General features: G+C 49.9%; 11 protein-coding genes across 11 annotated transcripts; 9 read left to right on the top strand and 2 right to left on the bottom strand.

Moving 5' to 3' along the window:
- Nucleotides 1-2,015: 2,015 nt before the first annotated feature.
- Nucleotides 2,016-3,186, top strand: ASPBRDRAFT_131585 (isocitrate lyase/PEP mutase family protein; the record flags this gene model as incomplete). The annotated part of the gene is made up of 3 exons (XM_067618342.1): nt 2,016-2,517; nt 2,590-3,071; nt 3,124-3,186. The coding sequence occupies 3 exons, from the start codon at nt 2,016-2,018 to the stop codon at nt 3,184-3,186; spliced, it is 1,047 nt and encodes a 348-aa protein (XP_067476236.1).
- Nucleotides 3,187-3,933: 747 nt separating this feature from the next.
- Nucleotides 3,934-4,848, top strand: ASPBRDRAFT_57539 (putative O-methyltransferase; the record flags this gene model as incomplete). The annotated part of the gene is made up of 3 exons (XM_067627761.1): nt 3,934-3,951; nt 4,047-4,718; nt 4,810-4,848. The coding sequence occupies 3 exons, from the start codon at nt 3,934-3,936 to the stop codon at nt 4,846-4,848; spliced, it is 729 nt and encodes a 242-aa protein (XP_067476235.1).
- Nucleotides 4,849-5,206: 358 nt separating this feature from the next.
- ASPBRDRAFT_290647 (trafficking protein particle complex subunit 4) lies at nt 5,207-6,360 on the top strand. The gene is made up of 3 exons (XM_067622604.1): nt 5,207-5,510; nt 5,563-5,685; nt 5,767-6,360. Coding segments are annotated over exons 1-3 (555 nt in total). The 5' UTR covers nt 5,207-5,508; the 3' UTR covers nt 6,197-6,360.
- A 163-nt stretch (nt 6,361-6,523) lies between these two features.
- ASPBRDRAFT_132023 (proteasome regulatory particle base subunit RPN10) lies at nt 6,524-7,559 on the bottom strand (the record flags this gene model as incomplete). Its single annotated transcript, XM_067618390.1, has 4 exons — nt 6,524-7,069; nt 7,155-7,374; nt 7,438-7,476; nt 7,534-7,559. The coding sequence occupies 4 exons, from the start codon at nt 7,557-7,559 to the stop codon at nt 6,524-6,526; spliced, it is 831 nt and encodes a 276-aa protein (XP_067476233.1).
- Nucleotides 7,560-7,824: 265 nt separating this feature from the next.
- Nucleotides 7,825-9,290, top strand: ASPBRDRAFT_290598 (uncharacterized protein). The gene is made up of 3 exons (XM_067622602.1): nt 7,825-8,129; nt 8,182-8,473; nt 8,541-9,290. Exons 1-3 carry the CDS (start codon nt 7,982-7,984, stop codon nt 9,262-9,264), a joined length of 1,164 nt encoding a protein of 387 aa, XP_067476232.1. The 5' UTR covers nt 7,825-7,981; the 3' UTR covers nt 9,265-9,290.
- Nucleotides 9,291-10,814: 1,524 nt separating this feature from the next.
- Nucleotides 10,815-14,783, bottom strand: ASPBRDRAFT_132087 (GTPase-activating protein LRG1; the record flags this gene model as incomplete). The annotated part of the gene is made up of 6 exons (XM_067618396.1): nt 10,815-11,270; nt 11,326-11,612; nt 11,673-12,770; nt 12,847-13,494; nt 13,559-14,261; nt 14,322-14,783. The coding sequence occupies 6 exons, from the start codon at nt 14,781-14,783 to the stop codon at nt 10,815-10,817; spliced, it is 3,654 nt and encodes a 1,217-aa protein (XP_067476231.1).
- A 442-nt stretch (nt 14,784-15,225) lies between these two features.
- On the top strand, nt 15,226-15,828 carry ASPBRDRAFT_57534 (uncharacterized protein; the record flags this gene model as incomplete). The annotated part of the gene is made up of 3 exons (XM_067627760.1): nt 15,226-15,310; nt 15,496-15,689; nt 15,781-15,828. 3 exons carry the CDS (start codon nt 15,226-15,228, stop codon nt 15,826-15,828), a joined length of 327 nt encoding a protein of 108 aa, XP_067476230.1.
- Nucleotides 15,829-15,911: 83 nt separating this feature from the next.
- On the top strand, nt 15,912-16,664 carry ASPBRDRAFT_46255 (uncharacterized protein; the record flags this gene model as incomplete). Its single annotated transcript, XM_067625594.1, has 1 exon — nt 15,912-16,664. A coding segment is annotated over exon 1 (245 nt), but the record flags the coding sequence as incomplete, so codon positions are not given.
- A 1,202-nt stretch (nt 16,665-17,866) lies between these two features.
- On the top strand, nt 17,867-18,530 carry ASPBRDRAFT_290547 (uncharacterized protein). The gene has a single exon (XM_067622601.1). The coding sequence runs from the start codon at nt 18,014-18,016 to the stop codon at nt 18,347-18,349; it is 336 nt and encodes a 111-aa protein (XP_067476228.1). The 5' UTR covers nt 17,867-18,013; the 3' UTR covers nt 18,350-18,530.
- ASPBRDRAFT_46252 (ubiquitin-conjugating enzyme E2) lies at nt 18,126-20,701 on the top strand. Its single transcript, XM_067625592.1, has 9 exons — nt 18,126-18,437; nt 18,514-18,547; nt 18,662-18,756; nt 18,831-18,852; nt 18,917-19,013; nt 19,073-19,084; nt 19,147-19,315; nt 19,371-20,233; nt 20,292-20,701. Exons 1-9 carry the CDS (start codon nt 18,405-18,407, stop codon nt 20,299-20,301), a joined length of 1,335 nt encoding a protein of 444 aa, XP_067476227.1. The 5' UTR covers nt 18,126-18,404; the 3' UTR covers nt 20,302-20,701.
- A 248-nt stretch (nt 20,702-20,949) lies between these two features.
- ASPBRDRAFT_32720 (C-3 sterol dehydrogenase/C-4 decarboxylase) lies at nt 20,950-22,249 on the top strand (the record flags this gene model as incomplete). The annotated part of the gene is made up of 2 exons (XM_067623048.1): nt 20,950-21,525; nt 21,587-22,249. 2 exons carry the CDS (start codon nt 20,950-20,952, stop codon nt 22,247-22,249), a joined length of 1,239 nt encoding a protein of 412 aa, XP_067476226.1.
- Nucleotides 22,250-23,043: the final 794 nt, after the last annotated feature.

Raw genomic sequence — 23,043 nt, 5'->3', positions numbered from 1 at the left:
TAGTAGTAGTAGTAGTAGTAGTAGTAGTAGTAGTAGTAGTAGTAGTAGTAGTAGTAGTAGTAGTAGTAGTAGTAGTAGTAGTAGTAGTAGTAGTACTTAATACCCCGAGTATTACTCGATAGATACTACTCCTCAGATAGCAGACAGCTACTCCGTAAGTAAGTAATTTCTCCTCCTCAGCCGCAGTGACTGTTAGATCGACCAACCGGTTCAACTCGCCTCACATTTCCAGTGACTTCCACACCAATCATTCCTAGACGCTAAACTAGCATCATCCGGTGCATGTCAGCATAGCCCCCAATCCCGGATACTACATACATACTGCGAATTCCAAAGAATGTGGTCCCCAAAAGGAGTGAAACGTTCCACGTGGCACGGGTACCCCCGGCGCCCCATAACAAGAATTGCCCATCGGATTAGTATCTACTCCGTACTCTCTATCTATGCTGATTGCTGAACTGACGTATGTAGCTCACCCCTTTCTTCTTTTTCTTTTTCTTTCCCTCCCTTCCTTCTGGTCCAGTCCAGATCGACGGGTACACAGGATCATGCCACGGGCCTACTACCTGAAACGATAGTTCGTCCTAGATACATGCTGACATCCTCGTGGGCTTGGGGCGTCGATCGTGCATTCCTGATATGCTCGGTAGGCATGTATGCCTGTTTTATATCTGCGCCCGATATTTAATGCCGTACGTGAGTTCCGGGGGTAAGCAAATCACAGGTACTGATCAGCGAAATACTTACGAACACGTACGTATTGAGTGTCTCTCCCTCTCTCTCTGTGCGGCTATTTATCGGCCGCCCACAACTCATGTCTGCACCTAGTGTATCAGAATTCAGCTGGGGCTGGCTAGTGTGGGTGAGATTTTAGTTCGCATACAGATCGGCGGGTCAGCTGCATGCACCTTCATCTGGACTGGATGGGAACATTCAACATTGATTGACTGTTTTCAGTTGTAAATGGGATAGACGGGGACCTTCTAGCGTTTAGACTAGTGTATGTAATCAGGTCGTAACAATCTTGAGTCCCTGGTGTTGTTTGCTTGCTTCGCTTGCGTTTTCTTGTTTTGATGACAGCCGAGCAGGGATCTAGAATTATGGTGCCATGTGGTTCTATTGTATCGGGGTTGGCTCGCGTCTTTGGCAGTAGACGCTAGACAGTTGTCCAGACTGTCGCGCGCGCGCTTCATCCTTCTGTTCCCTTTCTTTGTTCACTCTATATTTCTATCTTTGATCCTCGCTGGGTGTATACTCCGTGGTCTTGTTTAGACGCCCGAGACTTTTCTGGGGCCGGTAGTGCGCCCACGATGGTAGTCGCTGGCCATTAACGGAAACCCTATGCTAGTGATGTCACAGATTCATAGGCTCGTGTCGAGTGTCGACAACCACGCTGATCTTTCCCATGGCTATTCTGGGGCGCAGCAGTGGCCAATATCTTTCTGACAACCATTGAATATGCAGTTGGAACCAACAGGGCTTAGGAGTCGTCTTCCAGAACAGCAGATAGTTGTACCGAAAGGAGATAAGATTGGATTGTTGCCTAGACGCCACTGGTAACAGAAGCTCATTATCGCTGTAGTGTGTGTAGCTAGCACATCAATGCCGGTCAAGAATCTCGCCATTCTGCCCGCGGGCAATAGGATGAGGTGATAGCCTCACTATTATAGTTCGTGGCACATAGGATAATATGTCCATGGAAATTTCATTCGTGGCGGCTCAGTCAAATTTGTGCCCTTACTGCTATATTCATGAGGAAAAAGTAGATAGCTTGTGTTGACTGTTGTCAGAACCAGCCATCAATCGCTCGGCAGGCTATGACGCGTGCGGGGATTCCAAAGTCAACACAGCGGGCTGCACTGCGGGGGTGCCAACATCACAACTATCTACTTGGACACCACTTGACCAGCATTCTGCAGAAACTGCAAGTCATAGTATCCGTGAAGATTATCTCTCTTAGCACTAACTATACCTTGAAGATTCTTCAATCAGCCTAACTCAATCTCTATCCCAACATGGCTTCACAAAACCCCACTCCATACCCATTCCGATTCGATGCCTCCAACCACATTGAAACACACAATAATACCACCACTAACGAAGGAACCCAAACCACCACACTGACACTCAAGAATGTCCGTGGTCACATCCCATCCACACAGGCCTCTCGTCTACGTACAATGTGGCTTGAAGCTCACCGAGACTCTGCCAAGATCATAGCCCACCCCTGCGGCTACGACGGCCTTTCTGCGCGACTGATAGAGGAAGCTGGATTCCCTATGATATTTATCTCCGGATTCGCGGTGGCAGCCTCTCATGGTCTCCCGGATACCGGGTACATTGCCATGGGAGAAATGTCCGCCCGAATCCAGGAAATAGTTCGTGTGACGAGTATACCGATCATGGTGGATGGGGATACCGGGTACGGGAGTCCTATGAACGTGCGACGCACTGTGGAGTGTTTTGCTGCGGCGGGTGCAGCGGGCGTGATGATTGAGGATCAGACATGGCCGAAGAGTATGTATAGATCCTTTGAAGATGCGTGTTCATGAAGCGCTGGTTTGAGGCTGACGGAATTTGGGCGCACAGGATGTGGTCATACGAAAGGTAAATCAGTTGTCTCGCGAGGCGAGGCCTACGCTAGGATACAGGCTGCCGTTGATGCGCGTAACCAGGGACGGGATATCTTCATCCTGGCAAGGACGGATTCATTGATCCACGGGTGGGATGAGGCAATGACTCGGGCGAAAGAGTTCAAGCGTATAGGAGCAGATGGCGTGTTTGTCGAGGCGCTACCTGACAGAGAAGCCATGAAGAAATGCGCAGAGGAACTGGATATTCCTTTGCTAGCCAATATAATCGAGGGCGGAAAGTCGGAGAACTTATCAGCTAAGGAGCTGGCAGAGCTGGGATTTGCAGCGGTGGCATATCCCTGGACGCTGGTAGCTGCAAGGCTTAAGAGCATTCGGGAGGCTCTGGATGGACTAAAGCGCAGTCTAATGACTGGGGCTCCACCCATGATACTCGGATATTCTGATGTCTGTGAAGGTGTTGGGTTCAACAAGTATTGGGTACGTTCGGACTCACTGAACTGTGGCCTCATATGCTGATCTTGTCACATAGGATTTGGAGACACGATACGAGTACGATGAAGATGGACTCACAAACCCTCCGGAAACCTCTTGATTATGGCACAGCCTGTTTCACGTTGGAACGTGACTGACTGAATGTCCTAAGGTTAGCTCCGCAGACATCTACTACGAGCGTCGTGAGATCGATGACGCGGACTCTTATCTGCGCTCTCGGCGCAATGCTACAAATACATGCATAACAATGGATTAGGGAATAACATTGAAAAATGATATCATTTGAACAGTACTCCATACAGACACCTCGAAGGACCCATATTCATCTCAAGCCGAATGTTTGTAAGCGGCAAATCCTTGACTGCTAGCGGGGCTGATGGTTGGCCTCGGCTTTAGGTGATCGGTGATAACAGCCACATGAGGAATCTATGGCCGGAGAGCAGGCGGCTCTAATTACCACATGAAGTTTAGCATTCGGTTCAAGAGCAGCTTGAGTTGTTTAGCCGATCAACCAGCCCTACGGCTATATCTTTTGGCTGATGGTATCCGCAAGAGTTACGAACCTCCCGTGGCTATGAGAAAGATCGGAGATAAAAGTGAAGATTCAGTGGCGTAGCAATGTAGACATGGTAAAGTGGGCTCACTGGGTGTACTACGAATATAGTGGTTCTCTACGCTTGAATGTAGCAGCAATCATGGTATAAATACCACTGTCGGCACCAGTCTTCTAGATTGCTCAAGATCAAGATACAAAGTATATCCTTTGAACATCTACTAGTCGCCACCAGCTACCTCTCTCCTTATACTGCCACCAAGAACTAACCGACATACCCTCAACACCTGAACAATGGCCTCACAAGACACCGTAAGTCCACATCAACAAACAAAGCCAACCTCAACCCCTCCACAAATCCATCATTATCAGACCAAACACTCACAGATATACACACACACACACAGATCCTCCAGACCAACGCCCAATCCGCCCGGGAATACATCATCTCCCAACCCCGCGATGCCCTAACCAACAACCCCTGGGCCGTGTACCAAGCCCTCGACCTGTACAGCCGCACAGCGCGCCTCATGAACTTCAAACAAGCCAAGCTCAACGTCGCCAAAGAAGCCCTCACAGCCATGGAGACTCCACCCAAAGTGGTCCTCGAATTTGGCACCTACATCGGCTGCTCCGCCATCGCATGGGCCGCCATTCTCCGCGACCTACACGGTCCCTTCGCCGAGGGCCTTCACGTCTACACATTCGAGGTCAGCGAGACAGTAGCAGACGTAGCGAGGGACTTGATCCGCGTGGCGGGCGTCGAGGATATCGTGCATGTGATGGTGGGACCTGCGTCGGAGTCATTGACGAAGTTGGTTGAGGAAGGGAAGGTGACCAAGGGGGGAGTTGATATGGCTTTCTTTGACCATTGGGAGAAGTTCTATTTGAGTGATTTGAAGCTGTGTGAGGATTTGGGCCTCTTTAGGGTCGGGTCCAGTGTGATTGCGGATAATACGGATATTCCGGGGGCGCCGGATTATTTGGAGTATTTGAGGGCTGGGGGTCGCGGGGGGGAGGCGTCCGTGAAGTATGTGACGAAGTCGGTGCAGTCGGAGTATATAGTTGAGAGGAAACCGGTAAGTTTATTCCATGACTTGGTCTGTTGTTTTGCTTTGCTTTGCTTGGGTTGAGAATGTTGGCTGATTACTGACTGGTTGGTTTGTGCAGAATATGGTCGAGGTGTCTACTGTTGTGGCGACTCCCTGAGGGGGTTTTAGTATGGCCTGGGCTGGGGAAGAGAATGTCATGTTGGATATGAAGTTAATGAACATTGAGATTGTATGCTGTATTAACAGATGTTGGATGCTATATTGTAAAAAGCTCGATATCATATCCTTAGATAGCAGGCTGATGTCTGAATTTACAATTATGATATGCTGGTACATATTACGGACATTCAAGTAGAAGCAAAGATGTCTGCTACAGCTTAGGAAACAACTATATGCGCTATCGATACCCAGAACATCTTTCCAGCTTGTTCAACTATAAAATAACGTTGCCATCTAAAAGTTAACAGCCATCTATGAACATAAGCACACTATTGGCTGATACCTTTTACCCCAGGGCGGTGAAGACACCCTACTCACAATAGCTAGGTGCAGTATAGACACCCAACCAACAACAGCGCACTCCGCAATGTTCTCCGGCAAAGACGCCCATGCTATGATGACACCAACAACAATTACGATGTGAATGCGCCGATACGCGAACAATCTTCCTCTACCATCATCTTCTCTACCACAAACCAGCAAATACAAGTGATGCTGCATGCGCCAATAACCTGAATCTCTGCTCGAAAAGGACAACAACACTGTCCGACTCGCCCTGTAATCACCACCATCACCATCACCAACCCCCTCCTCCGCAATGTACGTCGCAACTGGCCTCCCACAAAGCACACACACAATTAACAAATTCTAGGGCCGTATTCTCCCTCATAATAATCAACAAAGCCGGTGGACTAGTCTACCAGCGCGAATTCCAGCCGGGACTGCGCAAGCTCTCAACGAACGACTACCTCGTCCTGGCGGGCACGTTTCACGGGTACACATCAACACCCACCTACCTCTCCCCTGATACATCAAGATCAAAAAGACTCACACCTACTAATTAAACTTTGTTCAGTGTCCACGCCATCACCCGCTCCATCACCCCGAAGCTCCCCCTCGCCGCCGCATCAACTTCCGCAACCGCAACCGCAACAACACCCACCACTCCTTCCCCCAACAATGTCGTTTCTCCCTCCGCCACATCATCAACGCCTATTACCTCATCTACAGCCTCATACTCGTACCCGAACCCGGGAGTACCAGCGACGGGGCTCGAGTCCCTAGAAACGGACAAGTTCCGGTTAACGTGCTTCCAGACGCTTACGGGCACCAAGTTCCTGTTGTTTACGGATCCGCTGATGGCGAATATTGAGGTGGTCATGAAGAAGATATATGAGCTGTATGCGGACTTTGTGATGAAGAATCCGTTTTATCAGTTGGAGATGCCGGTTCGGTGTGAGGCGTTTGATCGGAATTTGCAGGGTTGGTTGAGGGGGAGGACTTGATTGATGGGTTAAGGTATCTGGTGGTGGGGTTGCGATAGATAATTTTCTTTGTTTTTATAATTTTCCTTCTCTATTCTTCGCTTCTTTTTTTTTTTTTTATTCGTTTTGCGGTTGCATGCATGGTCATGTTTTTGATATCTGGGCGTCATAGTTTTGTATCATGAAACAACAAGTTACGATGGTGATAGATCTGCATATTAGATCGCATCCGTTTCAAAAGCGTGTTTCCGGGGAACCGCTTTCTACAATTACAGCAAGAAAACGAAAGTACATAAAGAACGCCGGGTATGCATCAAATCATCCAGGAGGTTGTGTCTGGTCTCCACATTAAGCAGTGTCCATCTTGTCACCATCCTCTTTCTTGTCTTTGCTCCCGCTGGAGCCCTCCTCGGGAATGTTGTCCAGGTTGGCTTTGCGCTCTTGCTCCTCCCGTTCCCGCTTTTCCTTCTCTTGCCGGTTCTTCTCCTCTTCCAGAGATAGACGGAGGGCGAATGCCAGTTCGGGGTCGTTCTCAGCCGCATCCTCGAATCCAAAGGAACCATCACCACCTTCAGGACCGGCACCGTCGGCACCGGAGCTGTCCCCGCCCAGGATGGGAGTGACTTGAAGCTCCTCACTCAGCAAGTTGGGGCCCGGGGGGATGATGGCGAGGTTAGAGCCGTCGCCACCCTTGACGTTCTCGACGAATGCCTCTAGTTTCTTGGTCTGGTCGGACTCCAGGTCTCCGAAGGCGATCACGTCAATGGACACGTTGTTCTTCTTCATCTTCTTGGCCAGCTTCACTAATGTCTTCTCGTCTTCTTCGATGGGAGAGCAGGAGAACACGATGATGCGCTGTCTCTGGGACTTCTCGGAGCGGTGTTTGAGGGCAAGCTGTGCCAATCATCAGGTTAGTAATTCATCCAAGAAACGGCATCGTATTTAGCCAAAGAGATCAGGAAGTAGTTTGACAACGTACACCGGCTACTTGTATGCTGGAGCTAAGATGGGCAGTGCCATGGATCTTCGTGCGATGCAGACCAGCCAGGATACCACCAAAGTCGGTAGTAAATGTCGAAAGGACCTCGGGACCCTTTCCACCCATGCTCATAAGGCCGACAGCAGACTGAGGGTGCACGCGCATCTTCGTGGTGTGAATGACGCTCACGGCGTCGATCTGAGCTTGCCATCGTGTCGAGCTGGCAGCTGTTAGGAACGAAACCAGACAGTCGTTTCTGGGCGAATCAGAACAGGTAACTTACGTATAGTCTCCATTTCTGCTGCTTTCGCTATTGTCGACGCTGTAGATGGCGTTAGTGGGTGCGCACAGAGCTTGGGATGGAGGTGGCTAAACGGACATGATCATGGTAGCTTCGAGCGACATCTTGGAATGAGGCTGTCGGGGATGATGAGGATAGAAATGTATGAGTATTATCAATCAGATTTTAAAAGGAGACGGAATTCCCAGGAAGTGATATGTCCAGAGCGTGGGAGCAGGTCAAGAGATGGGGGGAAATGGATGATGGAGGTTGGCGGAGGAGGGATGATGATGGAGCTGCTGCTGAGGACGCAGATGTCACACCGTCCCGATCGGAGCTAACCACGAATTAAGTCAGCGCTTGTTTATCCTCTCCGCCATCCGCTTTCCTCCAGAACTCGCTCCAACGCGCTCCCCTCCGTCTCTCGACTTCCATCCCTTCCGCCCACAACTCCTCCACACAACACATTTTACGCAATACGACTCACCTGTCACATCCCCTATCGCTGCTCTTCACCATCCACAGCGAGTACACACGATTGCGCCCAATGACTTCACTCTCCGCCAAACGCAAGTCTCCCGACGACGCGTCCCACAATGACGAAGCAAGGACACCCACCAACAGCCCTCCTCGGAAGAAGCTTCGAATTACTCGCAGACAAAAGCAAGCTCTAATTGACAACTTGCAGCTTGAACGTGCGCTCTCTCGACACCTCGCTTACCTTGCAGTCCACTAACATGGCCACAGTCACCGAACGCGCCCGCAAACTTCGCGCCCAGTATGCCCTCCAGGCGAACGATCTTCGGGCAAGGATTGAGAGACGTGTCAACCGGATTCCCGTTGCTCTTCGGAAGGCGACGATGGGTGAGCTACTGGAGAAACACATGGCCTCTCTCCGGGCCCAACAAGCGAATCCCTCTCCACGGAAACTCCTCAGCCCGGCCAAAGCTTCAAGGAGTTTTAAAACCGTGTCTGTCAGCCCCAATGTGCGCAAAGCCTCTGCTGCGAGCCCCAGCGCGCGCAGAGTCAAGAAGCAAAGGTACGGCATGAACACGTTACATATGTCCGAGCATGTGTCGTTGAACTTCGCTGACTCGAGCGTCCAGCCACGGAGAAATCTATTCCGACAAGGAAAACGCCCCTGCAGCTGGGGAACAGCTCGATGTACTCAAGAATCCCAAGAGACGCGGGCCTGGTGCCGCTGCTGGTACTTCGCGAGTTGTGTCCCAGGAGATGAGGGGTGCAGACTACCGGATCCTTTCCCCCAAGACGTCCAACTCCAGAACATACCCACACTCCCCGCTACGCGCCTCACCCGAGAAGCCCACGAACTCTTCCTACCTTGCAAGACCCATGTCGCCCCTGAAACCCACCAGCCCACTCAAAGCCACATCAGCTAGCATTCCTGGACTGGCAGACAACGCTCGCATTCGACCAGTCAAGAATACATCCGCCACGATCAAGGACAACCGGCCCCCGTCACAGGCCAAGAGACCCGCCAGCCGAGCGGCCACAGCTACTAGCAAGACTACGCGGTCACCACTGCCAAGGCCAGCAACTCGCCAGCTCGAACGCAGAGGCAGTGTGTCGTCTTCCGCATCCTCCGGAACAACCGTTGCCAAGCCAACAAGGACAGGTGCCGGTGCCCGGAAGGCAACGACGGCATCGACTTCAAGCGCGACCGCAAAGAAGACAACCGTCGCCCGGAGCCAAGCAACTTCCGCCACTGCGAAGAGAAACACAACTTCAGCCACCAGCAAGAGGGCTCCCACTCCTGCCGGTGGTGAAGCTCCAACTGCGGGCCGTAGAGTTCTTCGGAAACGCGCATAAGCGCTGTATCCTTCACCTTAAGATTGACACTTTTGAAGTTAGCATGTTTCGTTATTTGTTCATTGGCTTTTCTGCAGGGACATGGCGTAGAAGGGGTGCATTATCTCTGGACGGGATTCTAATATGGAAGGATAATTGGTGTACAATTGGAGTTCTGACCTGTCTTTTGCCCGAATAGGTCCTGTTCTGACCATGTTGGCTTTGTGATTTTGCTTCTCTTTGATTTCGCCGCTTATTGACTATTACTGAATTCAAGTGGCCTTCTTTCGAGTCTTCGAGATGTCTACTCCACGTCGGTCTCTTCATTGATTTGGCTCGTATGGCAGGCACTGTATAGGCAGAGCGCCTCCTCTGACTTTACTAGTAGCAGGACTCTTCTTGAGTGCCAAAGTCTTAGGAGTAGTTGCGGTCAACATGACATAATATTAGAGCTACTACAGAGTACTGCACTATCATTCGGATAGTGGACTTGAACCCGGGGTACATGATGGCCATGGCTGGTTATAAGCTAGCATAGAAAACTAGCAAAACCTACTTGGGCTTGCGGAGCGTCTCTAGTCTATTTATGACGATTTGGGATATTGGTTTCTTTCGGGTCTTGGAAGCATGAACGCTTACACGGAGCAGCACACAACTTTGCGCACTTCAACAGAGTTGGCACTATGGCATTCCTTTCACAATTGTAATGTAAATTACACCTCCTGTTCTCGAGGAAACAGCATCACATGGAGACATGGATGCGATAGAACCAGTCACGAACAATTCGGGATATCAGAAAAAGAAGAAAAGAAAGAAAAAAAGAAAAGGAGTAAGTCGTATGGGTAGAATGTAAATAGGGGGGTTGAAGAAAGGAAGCAAGAAGAAAGTGTAAGGAAAAGAAACGAACTGAACGTATGACTCAGCACAGGTATCTTCGCAGTCATCAGACTGGCTGACAAATGAAATCAAGGGAAAACAGAGGATCTCGATAGTAGTCTCACATCTCGATCGATAGCAGGTTAAGAGAGGCGCAACGCCAGGAAGACGCAAGTGATGTAAGGAACAAAGAGCAAAGAAAGAAAGATGCCAGGACAGAATGCCCACGCTGGGTCTCAACTGTGGTGCAAGTAGAATGCCAGGAAATTAGGGATGGAAAACAATACCCAGATCCCAGAAATTGCCATTCCAAACGGGCAGAGGCTCCTGTGGCCACTTGCGCGCGGTTGAAATCCAAATTATAGGGGCAGTGAGTGAATCGTATCGAGACTCACGGCCAAATGCAATGCACTCCACGCAGTCAGTGCGCAATAGAAAGCAATTAGAAAAGCCTCGATCCATCAGGAGAAGCTGTCGGCCGATCATTTAACTAAACCCTGGAAATCATCTCATTTCAAAAGGAGAACAAACTCCATCCAACCTTGTTTAAATCGAAAGAACGCTGAAAGGTCCAAGAATACGCCAAGAGCGATCACTAGGATATGGAGGCGGATAATGCATCGGTAAATGTCTTCAAAACTATGCAGAGAAGCAACGGACTGGTTGGCATTTTCGAGAGCATAACTGGCGAGAATCTAGCCAGCAACTCCCATGGGCCCAGCACCGGGACGAGCCCTGTATGGCATTGGCTGAGACTGTCCTTCGGCTTGCATAGGGTTCTGCTGGCTGCCATTACTGGTGCTTCTTTCACGATAGTCATTGGAAGCTGTAGGGGCCAGCTCTGTGCCAGCTTGCGGAGTACCACTGGTCGAATGCTGATGCCCACCGGGGCTTTGAACATGGCGAACTGAACTTTGCATCTGCCATGCCGTGTCCTGCGAGGGATCTGTCTCGATACGGGCAGATGTAGGGATATTGGCAGCGCGGTTCGAGTTCGTGATTGTAACCGTCTCGCCACCATTGCTCGCCTTGGGAGAGAAGCTTCCGCGTGCAATGTCACCGTAGCGTCTAAGTATTTCCTTTGTTGTGACTTCGGTGTTTTCCTTGAAGAAAGTGGTGTCGCTAAGGACTGACTGTAGATCTTCGGGTATCTAAATGAAAACATGAGCATATGATTTCGACGTTCGGGATCGGAGAGAGACATACCTCGCACATTGTATCGTTGTAAGTAATCAGACAATTAACGGCCTCGATCGCCAGGAAACTCTCATCCACCGTGCTATTTTTCGCATTGGGGTATAAAATATTGGGAGTCATCACGGTCGCGAGGTTGTGTATGTCCATCTTACTACCGGACTCTTCGTCGACGTGCGAGAAAGATGAAGTCCAGTTAAGGAAAGCAAAAAGTACCTCCATAGTATCCCGATGAGCCTTGGGAAGAAGGCAGCATGTGAGATGCAATACACGTTTTTGCTTCTCAGGGTCGGGTAATTCTGTGTTGAAGTGGTAAGCAATGGATGCTATAATATCAATTAGGACTGTCAGCCACTTACTTTGTGAAACAACAAACAGACGATGGAGCTTGAATGTTAGAAGAGGATCAGGCATCTCGCGAAGGAACTTCTTCAGTAGCGCTGCAATCTGGACAGGGTTCTCCTTCGTCATGTCGACCTGTTCATATCTATTGTCAATCATTTCGGATATGTCTTTCAAGCGCCTGATATTGCCGTTCTTTCGGAAGACACCTTCCACAGACATATCCATTTGACGCATGGCGGACACAGCGTCGTCAACCAAGGCTGGAATACGAAGTGCTCCCGGACCCACACCGTGGCTAGATTCAGTGCCTTCTTTTTCAACAAGAAAATCCAGGCTAACCCCGAACACGCCCTTCTTCTTTCCAACCTTCTTGCCTTCCTTATTGAAGGCGCGACCAAAGATATTCCATATGGTGGGCTTTCGTGATTCGATCAAAGAGAGTAGCTCCTCCAGCGTGAAATATTCACTCAACAAAGGCTCCATGGACAAGACAGCAACATGCCGGACAATAAAGTATTCCAAGGCAGAAAGCTCAGAGAAATATTTCTTTGTTCTACCGCCTTGTTCCATGATGTGCTGTTCAAGACCTGCGCCAGATACGCCACGCTGATGGCCGTGATTGTACTTGGGCAATGGTTCAGTGGTGCCAACCAGCTTGGTCCCGGCGTGCTTGTAGGCGTTTGGACGTTGCTCTTTAGCTTGCTCGGCAGCAACGATTCTGGGTATATCGTCCAACGTCAACGCATCCTGGTTGCCAAACGTCAGCTCGGTGACCGTTTCCCCATTCGCATCTCTTTCCTCTACAATCTGGAAGCCATGACCCCGTGGGTCGGATCCTTCGCCACCCGATGAACCAGGTCGTACGCTACGGCCTTCGGGTCCGTCGATGATGCGAGACGCCCTGGCCTTCTTGTAAGTAGTCGAGAGGGTACGCTCATTCCGGATGGATCGTAGACGTCGCATTTCACCGACAGTTTGTTCAAGCGAAGATCCCTCAGGAGCATTCCTAGTGGCATTTGCATACGATTTAGATCTAGTGGCAGATCGACGCATTTCGCCGCCAGGAGGGATACGACCGCTTTCGTTGCCATCTTGTGGGGGGGAAGCGTCGCCTGGAACATGAGTCAGATGAGGTTAGAGATGATGCTATGATGCGGAAGAGTAAATATGAAAATCATGATGACATACCAGTACCAAGACTTCCACCCGCTCTGAGAACAGCAAGAAGTCGCGCAAGAGCGACCTTGAGTAGAAAGACAAACTGCTGAAGTTTCGTTATGTGTGTAAAGCCGCCTTGTACGTCGTGCATGAGTCCATTCTGGGAAACACAATCGCTACAGAAGGACCGCTTCTCCTTGGGATTCCACAGCGCATCCTGGAGAGTATGGGACAACTCCTTCTGGCATGACGCACAAGTGAGATGAGGCGGCTTTATATGCCACCTGCTATCACCCAGCATGACACATTCGTCATCGATCGGCTCTTTGCACGCCGTACAACAATCCGAAAGCTGATCAGCGAGTGTGTCGACACCAGTCATTAGATCAGCAAGCGTCTCTTCTTCTTCAGGTGGTCTGAGTGTCTCCAAGTCTCCTAAATGATCGAGGAAGTGATGAAGACCTTGAGAAGCTTGCTGCTCTCTCTCAAGCTTGAGGGCTCCTTGCAAGCCAATGCGAATCAGCAACTTCAAGTAATGCGCAAGGCCGGTGACCAACGACAGGAGCTCCTGAGTGACGCCGAGTTTGCGGACACCAGTTTCCTGTGTTTTTGAGAGCAATGCGAAGAATGCAACTATTTTCTTGCACAGAAGCTTCGCTTCGCGTCCATATGCCAGATCTAGTTAACATTGTTAGCTACTGGTAATCCAAATAAGAGTCAGGGGTTGATTGTTGCAGCATACCTTTCATGCCCTGTTCTCTGATATGTCCCGCAAGCTGATCGATGGCCGAGAAGAGGATATCAACATGGCCAATGAACCTCTTAGCGACGAGGACCCCATCCAGATATGTGCCATTGCTGACATGAAGAAGCATATCTGAAATGCAAGCCGCGGATGATTCCTCGAAACTGGACAGGATGCTCCATATCTTATACACCTTTTCTTCCATTATGTCCTCCTCTTCACGCACCCTATTGCGCTCCTCATCCGTAGCGTCCGTCTCAACTTCCGGCGGTTCAAGAGGCTGGCCTGTCGGGGCCAAACGGACATTCCAAAACTTGTGGATCATGTAGCACTCAGGGTGCCAATGCTGATTCTGCCCGTTGCGGAAGATCTCCACGAACTGTTTTAGAATTGCTGTGTGACACCCATGGCATCGTTGCGCAAACTGTGTAGAGTAATGGAAGTGACAATACACTTTCCCTTCATGCTCGTAGTAAGAGTCTTGTGCACCAAAAACTGTGGGACAAACAGAACAGGTGAAGTGTTCAATGTGATACTTGCGTTCCAGGGCTGTAATATACGACCCACGCAAGGCACCACCACAATCATGGCATAGAAGATCTAACCGCCGGAAGTAGTCTGTTTCACATAGGGGATATTGACCACTACCATCTTCGGCATCAACAGGGAAGAATTTCGATGCCACGATTTGACCGCAGTCCTAAGTCCAACAGAGTTAGCTGACTTCAACGAGAGAATTTCCATACCCCTGAGTACGCACCTCGCACTTGAAACACTCGAGATGATATGTTGCCTGCAGAGCCCGTACGAACTGGCCAGTCAATGGTTCGCCGCACTTCTTGCAGATCCGAGACGAGCTTCCTGGGGACTTCGTGGGAGGCCGACCATTCGGACGGGATCTCTCTCGTGGCGTGGATCGGTCCCAATAGCCATTGCGATCCCGGGGAGTTGATGGATCTCTGGGGCCAGGGTGACCAGACTCCAGCCGCCGGCTCATACGACTATCAGAGCCCTGTGGCCCTTCAACAGGGCTGTTCGTGGAGCCATTCCACCCTCCCGTCCTTGTACGAGGCGAGTCAAAGATGATATTGCTATCTGCGGGAGACGTAGGCGTTTGCGATTGATAGCTACCACCTCCGTAGCCGCTAGTGTTGAGTTTCGGGCGGACAGCCCCGTTGCCCGGCACGAGGCTGTCCGGCAAAGGAACGTCGCCGGGAGGCATGTCCGTGGAGAACTATGCCTTTCTGCTGGGGATCTGAGGGGGTAGGACCTGGGCTGGATGGGTTGTATGGACGATCCTCGAAAGAGTCGATAATATCGGTGCTAACAAGGCGAACTAGGGTCGAGTTGGTGAGGACGCTGGAGGGGAACAGATGATCTAATGCGAAAATGGAGAAATCAAGGTAGGAGTCGTCAATGTCGCGCGTCTAACTTCAGGACTTGCCTTCTGCCAAGTGTGCACTATTAGCATAAGGGGCAAGCTTCCGGGATTGGTTCGCGCGGGGTTGTCCAGGAGAATTGACGGCTTTCCCGTAGCAACTCACCTCACGCCATGTAGATGAAACCTGCGGGGAATATCGATGAAGGAACCGGGGCGCGTGATCAAAATATGACCATATAATTGCTTAAAGTAGCAGGTGAATTCGAAGCCGATTTGGGGAGAAATGTCTCCAAAAGCGCAACCGCCCGCGTTGAGGGAAGCGGAATGGGGAAGGGTTGGAGCTCAAAGTGAGACCAACAGGCGGCGGAGTGCGCTGTCTGGAATCACAACCATTCCTAATCCCTTCCAGAGAGACTTTTTGGTGGACGGCCTGAATCCGAGGTCGAGGGAGACGGGCCGGCAAAACAGAGCAGGGGAAATATGATCGAGTCGAGTCTAGAATGCCAGCTCGTGAGGGTGAAAGCGAGGACAGGAAATCGCGTGTTTTGGGGAGGAGTGAGTGTGCTGCTGGCAGTTGTCGCTCTGCCCCCCTATGCTTCATGTTGCTGGTTGCCCGCTAGAGACCATCACGTGAAAGGGGTCACCGCCTGGCACACCGCCAAAGAAGGCGCTTCCATGGCTCCTTCACTTGTGGATGTATTACCAGACAGGGTAACCGTTCCAGAGTTCACAGCAGCGAATATGGAGGTTAGGGGGTCCCTCAAAGGTACACCCAGTTCAGTGACTGGATGGGAGACATGTTTTGTGTCAACTGTGATCTTCTACAAGCTACAATCAGACAGTGATTATACTATCAAACGGACAAAACGCTCCGCACATCAACTAGTTACTTTGACTACCCTCTTGTTCATGGTAATAAATGTTGGAAAACAGGTACTCGGCAGAACACCTGAGGTGCTGGCAGAAACAGACCCTGTAATTTCCAGGGATGTGGAGACCTCAGGATCATGCCGATTGCCATGGTGGGTAGTGATGGCAGGTGAACGGCATGGATGCTGTGCATGCTCTTCTCTCAAGGATGAACAGAGTCGAATCCTCCTCTCAGACATCCCTGGGGACCCTTTTTTTCTTTTTTCAAATTTTATACATACCTCTACCACCACGCGCTTCTATTTTGGCCAACCTCCCCTCTCCCACGCGGTTTTTAATCGTTGGACCATTCCCCGCATCCTTTTCTGCTCCTTCCCCTTATTCATCACGGGCTAAAACCACTAACTACCTAACCAGACAATGCAGGCGAATGCCCGATCGCTTACTTTATGAGTGAGGCCTTACACTACTACGGTTTCTCTTAGCAAATTCAATGTGTATTATAAGCAAGTGTGTATGGAGTAAAAGCTCCCTATTTCTCCCTTTTTCATAGCACGTAAAGATGTACAGGTCCTTTCTCATCGGTCTTCGACCAACGGACTAGGTGGAGAAATCTCTAGAGCGATGGATACTGGCCAGGCTTACCGCGGTTTTCAGAATTGGCATCTTTATTATAGAGCATACTTAAAGTGTTGTTGATTTAGGAGTCCTTCGCGAATGCGTCTCACCAATTTACAGGTGCTCCCTTTACCCTGACAAAAGCATAAGGTGTGGATAATCCCAGCTTCAATAATGGTCAAAAAACGACCAAAAGGCCTTTCTCCTACGCTATGAAACGTCTCTGAAGTCTGAATCCCAATGGCTTTTGCAAAATTCATCCAAGTATCATACTACTCGACCTACTTGTAATTCCTAGCATTTCAGGCTTCTGTGGTTTCGTTTAATATGATGCATATGACTATAGGTGAGATCAAGAGGATTTGTAATAAGTGAAACTTATAGGGGACAAAGTATTGTTCACTGCTTGCGATAATCATGCTTCTCAACAAGAATCAGCGTCAGCCAGATTGCGGCTTGATACCCATGGGTCTCGTGTTGCGGATTTACATTCCTGAAGCATTCTCAATTCTGCTGGTCTACCACCTTCCCGGTTGTACATGGAAATTCTTGAAAAGTTGGTTGGCAGCGGGGATGATAACCGTTCCTCATTGGGCTTGAAACACAGCACTGTACTCCAAAATACTCCGTGAGGGTGGCATCAAAATCTTCATCATGGCAAGCACCGTCGATCGAAACAAGATGACATGTAAGGGGTTGTACATAGGCAGGATCAGCGCAGCAGATAATTTAGGGGGCCTTGAAAGCAACACGCCGAAAGTCACAAGCCAGACGAAAATCTGACTGTGATGAAGTTGAGGGGCCTGTACGCGGTGGGTTTTGAGATTAGGAGGGGTTGGGATAGTCCATAGATAGTAAGTCGGCTAGTCAGGGAAAAGAATGGATGGTTTCTCGGTTTCTCTTTGGGTAACCAGCCATCCAGGATCATTTCCATCCCGCCTTGCCTAAAGGGGCATTAGACCCAGGGTCCTGTCAGTGGTCGGTCGCGACTCCAAATGGCTCAGTTAGTCTAGTGTGAGTATTTTATATCCACTGGATGTGTTTATTTTTGTCTGTCGAAGGACGGATCCGTGTCTCCACCTCTGCGGGCGGTGAGACAGGGGCTGTTTCCATGGGCCTGTGGCCTTGTCCCCCTTGACCAATCTTGACCTGGCAAGAGTTGTGCTAGACTGACTTGGTAGGACTGTGTCGATCAAGACTCGGATGAGTAGTACTTACTGTATGAAATGAGCTAATTGAAGCTATGCAACTCGCTGGACTCCGGCTTAGACTTGCTTTTGTAGTGTTCTAACGCACAGTGTTTCTTCATTCTATTGCCCTTATACGGGCTATTTACGCCAAGAGTTGTGACAGCTATCACTTTCAATAGTGGCTTGTTCTTCGTGGTCTATTATCACTTTTACCTTACCAGATGCTCTCCGAAGTCCTAACAAGTGGATCGGGTATTGCCCGTCGAACCATAGGAGATGAAGCTTGACGCAGAAGAGTTTAAGCAGTGGTTCGCAACTGCGACATTCACTCAGGTGAATTGACGCTGGAACATTGATACTAGGTATTAAATACGCAAGTCAGTACATAGTTTCATGCATGTACTCCGTAGAGCCGTCGCATGGGGTATTGTTTTTTTACATGCACCTGAGCATGCAGCCTTCCTCTCTTTTGCCTTTGCACTAGCCAGAAGTACTGCGTACAGGTCAGATTTTGGCCTCTTCGCCAGACTTCAGTATCTTCAGTCCGTTTTACTTCGTGCCTGGAGCCTTTGGGAATTGACTCAGACTGATCTCACTCTGACAGCCTGCACTGCCTGGTTTCCCCGCCATCGACTGCATTACGGCCTTGATGATCATACCTATCGTCAACACACCTCCGTCTCTCTCTCTCTCGTTGATTGCACCTTGACTCTTCAACACTCAGCCTAGTGATCCCGGGCCCTCGTCAATCCATCCCCCATTTTGGACATTCTCGGTCGTCAGGATGTCCGACCAGGCGATCCTACGTATTACTAGGGTACCATCCCATTCCTCACCGCATTCCTCTAAGCTTTGCTGGGCTAACGGGTGGTCTCACCTTGGCGGGGTCTTAGGAAATCAGGCAGATCCAACAAGGCGCAGACCTCTGTGGGTACTCCACACCCTACTACTGTGTCGGAAATCGGTTCCGTCGAATCCCCGTTGATGATAGCACTGGCGTACAATATTCTATGGCCTTTCAATTCTGATCCTTTGCATTAGCTCTCGCTGTTCATTATGAGGACTCTGATATCCGAAGTGTCCGCGCTCTCATTCTCGGACCCCCAGATACTCCCTATCAGTTCGGCTTCTTTGAGGTTCGTTGCCCCTTCTGAGAAGATATCAACAAAGTCTAGAGGATCTTGTGTTAATCGTCAACATGACATTTTAGTTTCTAATCAAGTTCGGAAAAGGTATACTATCGGACACTCGCGGAAAATGCCATACCCCTGTGGGCAAGTGAGCTAAGGTGCGCAGACTACCCAGCGACATCTCCGAATGTTCGCGCCTTGACCACCAATGGTGGCCAAAGTCGATTCAACCCAAATATCTATTCATCGGGCCGGGTCTGTCTGTAAGTTAAGCCGCTCAGTGTTGCCCGTAATTTCTACTAACCAAGCGGGAATAATATAGATCAATTCTTGGGTACAGATACACATTATTATGCCTTTCGGCAGCTCGAGCCTGGCTGACAGACAACCTTTTAGAACCTGGCGGGGTGAAAGTGGAGAGCAATGGTCGTCTGCGCAGTGTTTAGAGTCCCTTCTTATCTCGATTCAGAGTTTGATGTCGTCTAACCCCTACGAAAATGAACCCGGATACGAAGGCGCGCGATCATCGACTGATCAAGAGAACATGGAAGCTTATGTCGCCAAGGTAATAAGTGCTCAGCTATTCTGTTATTGTGGAAACATTCCTGACCAATCTCCAGATACACCATGAGACTCTCCGTCTTGCCGTGCTCGAGCCTTTAGAGACATCCCTTAACATATTACCAGAAAAGAGTGCGGGCTCGCTAGCCGACATACCATCCGAAAGCGATGATAATATCCTTTACGAAGATGACAGGCCTTCATTTGACCCGTTTTCGGATTTCCGCAAAAGACGTTTCTTGTGGTACTATGAGCCCTACATGCAATCGCTTGTTGCTGCAGAGGAGAGACACCCACGCAAAGCCAAGTTTCAGAGAATGCCTTTTGAGAGCGGTAACAACAGCATGGATGGTCACTTCGACTATTTGGAGTTAAAACGGCGAATGGCTGTGGTCAAGGACGCCATTCTTGAAGAAACACACCATTGGGCCGTTGAAGGACAATTGGCCAAAAAGCAAGAATGGGGTATTGCAGCCAGCCTTCAACGACAGTACGAGCAGATTGTTGAAAACCTCAAGCATCAGAACAACATTACAGTCGATCTATACCTTGAAGATGGAAATCCATTCATGTGGAAACTCACATACTTTGGACGACCCATGACGCAACTGGATGGTGGCATGTTCAAGATCCTGATACACTTGAGCCCACGATTTCCAGAAGAACAGCCCCGTGTGTTTCTTGAAGCGTCGTCTTTCTTTCATATTCGTGTGTCCAAAGAAGGAGTCCTATGCTACGTCCCAAGGCGGACAGAGGAAATGCGTTATCACATCGAGGGGATTGTCACATCTCTAGAGGAAGAGCATCCACCCTATGACCCACGAACCACAGTCAACCCAGAGGCAACCAAGTTGTTCTGGGGTACACCAGAAGAACGAAGGAAGTACAACCGGGAGTTGCGACGATCAGTAGAGAGGACCGCGTAAGTCCCTATCCATGTTGGCGACTTTACGAGCATTCATACTAATTAGAGAGTGCAGCGAAGCATAGTATTGAGCCTGAGGTAGTGAATCAGCGGAGGGCTCAGCTAGAACGTCCCTGTGCTTTGACATATGAGACTGATATCTTGGCTAAAGTGTCGTGGACTTCGGGGCTTCTACTTCCTCACTCTTAGTACTTCCTTCATCTATTTTCAGACCTGCAGACCGAGTGATCAGTAAAAAACGGCATAGGATGCATTTCCAAGGTTTAGGTGTTCTATAGCAGTGCTAGAAAAGCTGAAAGGAGAGTTCTCTCGAATAGCGCATGGTAATAACTATTTTGGATCTGCTCCTTGCTGTAGTGTGGATGTGAAGTACGAGAGTAGTTGACGCAACGTCCACACAAGGTGCAGTGCAGACTCACCATGCCAAAAATAAATAAACGAATGAGACATAAGATCTGTTCCTAGACGGATGAACTATCAACGTTGAGCCACAAATCCTTCTATCTCGGTTCCATGATGTGGAAACTCACGTGTGGCCATTAACTATGCGGGGGGTCCGAGCTTTAAGCCGGAGATTCTGTCCGGAGGCGGAAACCATCGTCGTCCCCCAAACCCGCAGGCCTCGCAATTTCTCCTGTTTATTACCTCTTATCCCAACCACCTACCACGGATAGTCAGCTCGTTTATATCACAGCGTACTGTCACTCCTCACAATGTCGACTCGACGTCCTACAATGGAACTGGGCACTGTCCTAGTGGTTGGTGGCTGCGGATTCGTGGGTTGGCACATTGTTGATCAGTTGCTCAATTTCCCCTCGGAGACAGACCCCAGTGCCGCTCTTCCCAAGCCTCAGGATGACCCTCGATTCGTTTACCCCAAGTTGGGCGATCGATACCCTCGGTGCATCGCGAAAGTAGCCGTCGTCGACCTGCGAACGACCCACAACCGTCTCCCGGGAGCCGAGTACTATGATGGCGACATCACGTCCGAAGAGTCCATGTTGGCCGTTTTCCGCGCGGTCAAGCCCGACATCGTTATCCACACCGCCACGCCCAACGTCTTGGAAGGGAACAAGCCCTTGTTGCGTAAGGTGAATGTTGACGGAACTAAAGTTTTGGTGGAAGTTGCGGGCGGCGCTCGCGGTGATTGGGGTGGAAAGTGCAAGGCTTTTGTATACACCAGCTCGAGCTCTGTCGTGCACGATACCCAAAGCGATCTTATCAACGTGACCGAAGAATGGCCTCTCATCCGGGGGCCGTTGCAACAAGAGTATTATTCGGAAACCAAGGTACGTTAAGCGCCCCCTTTTTTCCATATGATACGTGCTGATTAGGTTTCACCCTTATTAGGCGGACGCCGAAGAACTTGTCTTGAAGTATAACCGCGCCTCTCCAACCTCGATGGTGACCTGTGCCCTTCGTCCGGCTGGTATCTATGGCGAGAAGGATACGACCTTCACGTTTAAGGTCTTGGAACACTCGGCTAAGGCCTCCCCGACCGTTCTCCGCATGCAGTTAGGCGAGAACAACAACTTGTTTGACTTCACGTACGTTGGCAACATTGCATACGCTCATACTTTGGCTGCATACCGCTTGCTCGCTACCTACAAGCGGTATGAAGCTGGACAGGGCGCTCCGCTCGACCACGAGCGGGTTGACGGCGAAGCGTTCAATGTCACGAACGACTCCCCCGTCTACTTCTGGGACATGACACGTGCTGCCTGGGCACTGACTGGCAAGGTTGTGGAGCCTCATCAGGTGTGGGAGCTCCCCGAGGGCGTTCTGGGCCCCATTGGTGGAATCGCAGAGACGGTGTTGGGACTTCTCGGCAAGACACCTCGTTTAACTAGGAGAACGGTTCGCTACTCATGTATGACTCGTTATTACTCATGCGACAAGGCCAAGTTCCGGCTCGGATATAGACCTGTTGTACCTGTGTACGAGGGTCTCGCTCGTGCAGTCGGGTATGTGGTGGAACAGGAGCGGCTGGCCGGTGAAAAGAAGGCGTTGTAATCTCAGGCTGGATTCTGATGGGTTTTATATACGGATGTATATTTTTATTAATGTAATATATCAGTAATTCCTCCTCAATCCATATTCAGAGGCACCCTCTCAATACTAATGTTCATGTATTGGGTAGTCAGATGGACTTTTTGACACCTTGCTAACTGAGCTCCAGGCAATCTTGGGCTGGCCATGAGACCCAAGGCCAGCCTTTTAATCCTGCGGAACCTTTGGAGTGCTGGGATCCTCATTATCTTCCGATTGGGATCAACTGAGGCGTCTCGTATGCCCCATCAAGCTCTGTGCTCTTGGCCCTAGCCACGAATGGCACTCAACAAAGCTTTGTAACAACATCCCGAGCAGATCATCCTACTTCAGCTCGAGCCTAGCCGAATAATATGCCCGAGTCCGGAGATACGGTGAAGCATCTCCTCGATCTTTGGTCCCGTTTGCGCAAATCGTCCAATTCCTGCCAAATCAATGTCCATTATTCTGTCATACATCAAATTTTTGTGTTGGTTTCACATTCAGCGCCATATCTTCGGGTCTTTTCTCCTCTCGCTGGGATGCGAGCCGATCTCATTCGCTGCTGATTGGAGCGTCGGAAGCCGACAGAAAGTTAGGGAGCTCGTGTGAAGAAGTGGAGTGTTAACATGGATACGAAATGTTCCTTGTGATATGGAATAGTGTCGTCGTAATGAAGGATGAATTGTCTGGAATCACAAGATCATCAACGATGAGTTCGAGCAGATCCTGAGATACTAGAAAGAAAGGTATCAGAAACACTTGCCGTTTTGGCGTCA

The sequence above is a fragment of the Aspergillus brasiliensis genome (assembly GCF_001889945.1).
Source record: "Aspergillus brasiliensis CBS 101740 unplaced genomic scaffold ASPBRscaffold_11, whole genome shotgun sequence".
In the NCBI taxonomy this organism is placed as follows: Eukaryota; Fungi; Ascomycota; class Eurotiomycetes; order Eurotiales; family Aspergillaceae; genus Aspergillus; species Aspergillus brasiliensis.
This window is presented reverse-complemented; position numbering and strand designations above follow the sequence as displayed.

Coding starts and splice junctions, on each gene's coding strand:
- ASPBRDRAFT_290547 (XM_067622601.1), top strand. CDS start 18,014: ATGCATGTACTCCGTAGAGCCGTCGCATGGGGTATTGTTTTTTTACAT.
- ASPBRDRAFT_290598 (XM_067622602.1), top strand. CDS start 7,982: ATGACTTCACTCTCCGCCAAACGCAAGTCTCCCGACGACGCGTCCCAC. Junction 8,130..8,181: donor TGACAACTTGCAGCTTGAAC/GTGCGCTCTCTC, acceptor ACATGGCCACAG/TCACCGAACGCGCCCGCAAA. Junction 8,474..8,540: donor CGCAGAGTCAAGAAGCAAAG/GTACGGCATGAA, acceptor TCGAGCGTCCAG/CCACGGAGAAATCTATTCCG.
- ASPBRDRAFT_290647 (XM_067622604.1), top strand. Junction 5,686..5,766: donor CTGGCGGGCACGTTTCACGG/GTACACATCAAC, acceptor AACTTTGTTCAG/TGTCCACGCCATCACCCGCT.
- ASPBRDRAFT_46252 (XM_067625592.1), top strand. CDS start 18,405: ATGTCCGACCAGGCGATCCTACGTATTACTAGG. Junction 18,438..18,513: donor CGATCCTACGTATTACTAGG/GTACCATCCCAT, acceptor GCGGGGTCTTAG/GAAATCAGGCAGATCCAACA. Junction 18,853..18,916: donor TCTAATCAAGTTCGGAAAAG/GTATACTATCGG, acceptor TAAGGTGCGCAG/ACTACCCAGCGACATCTCCG.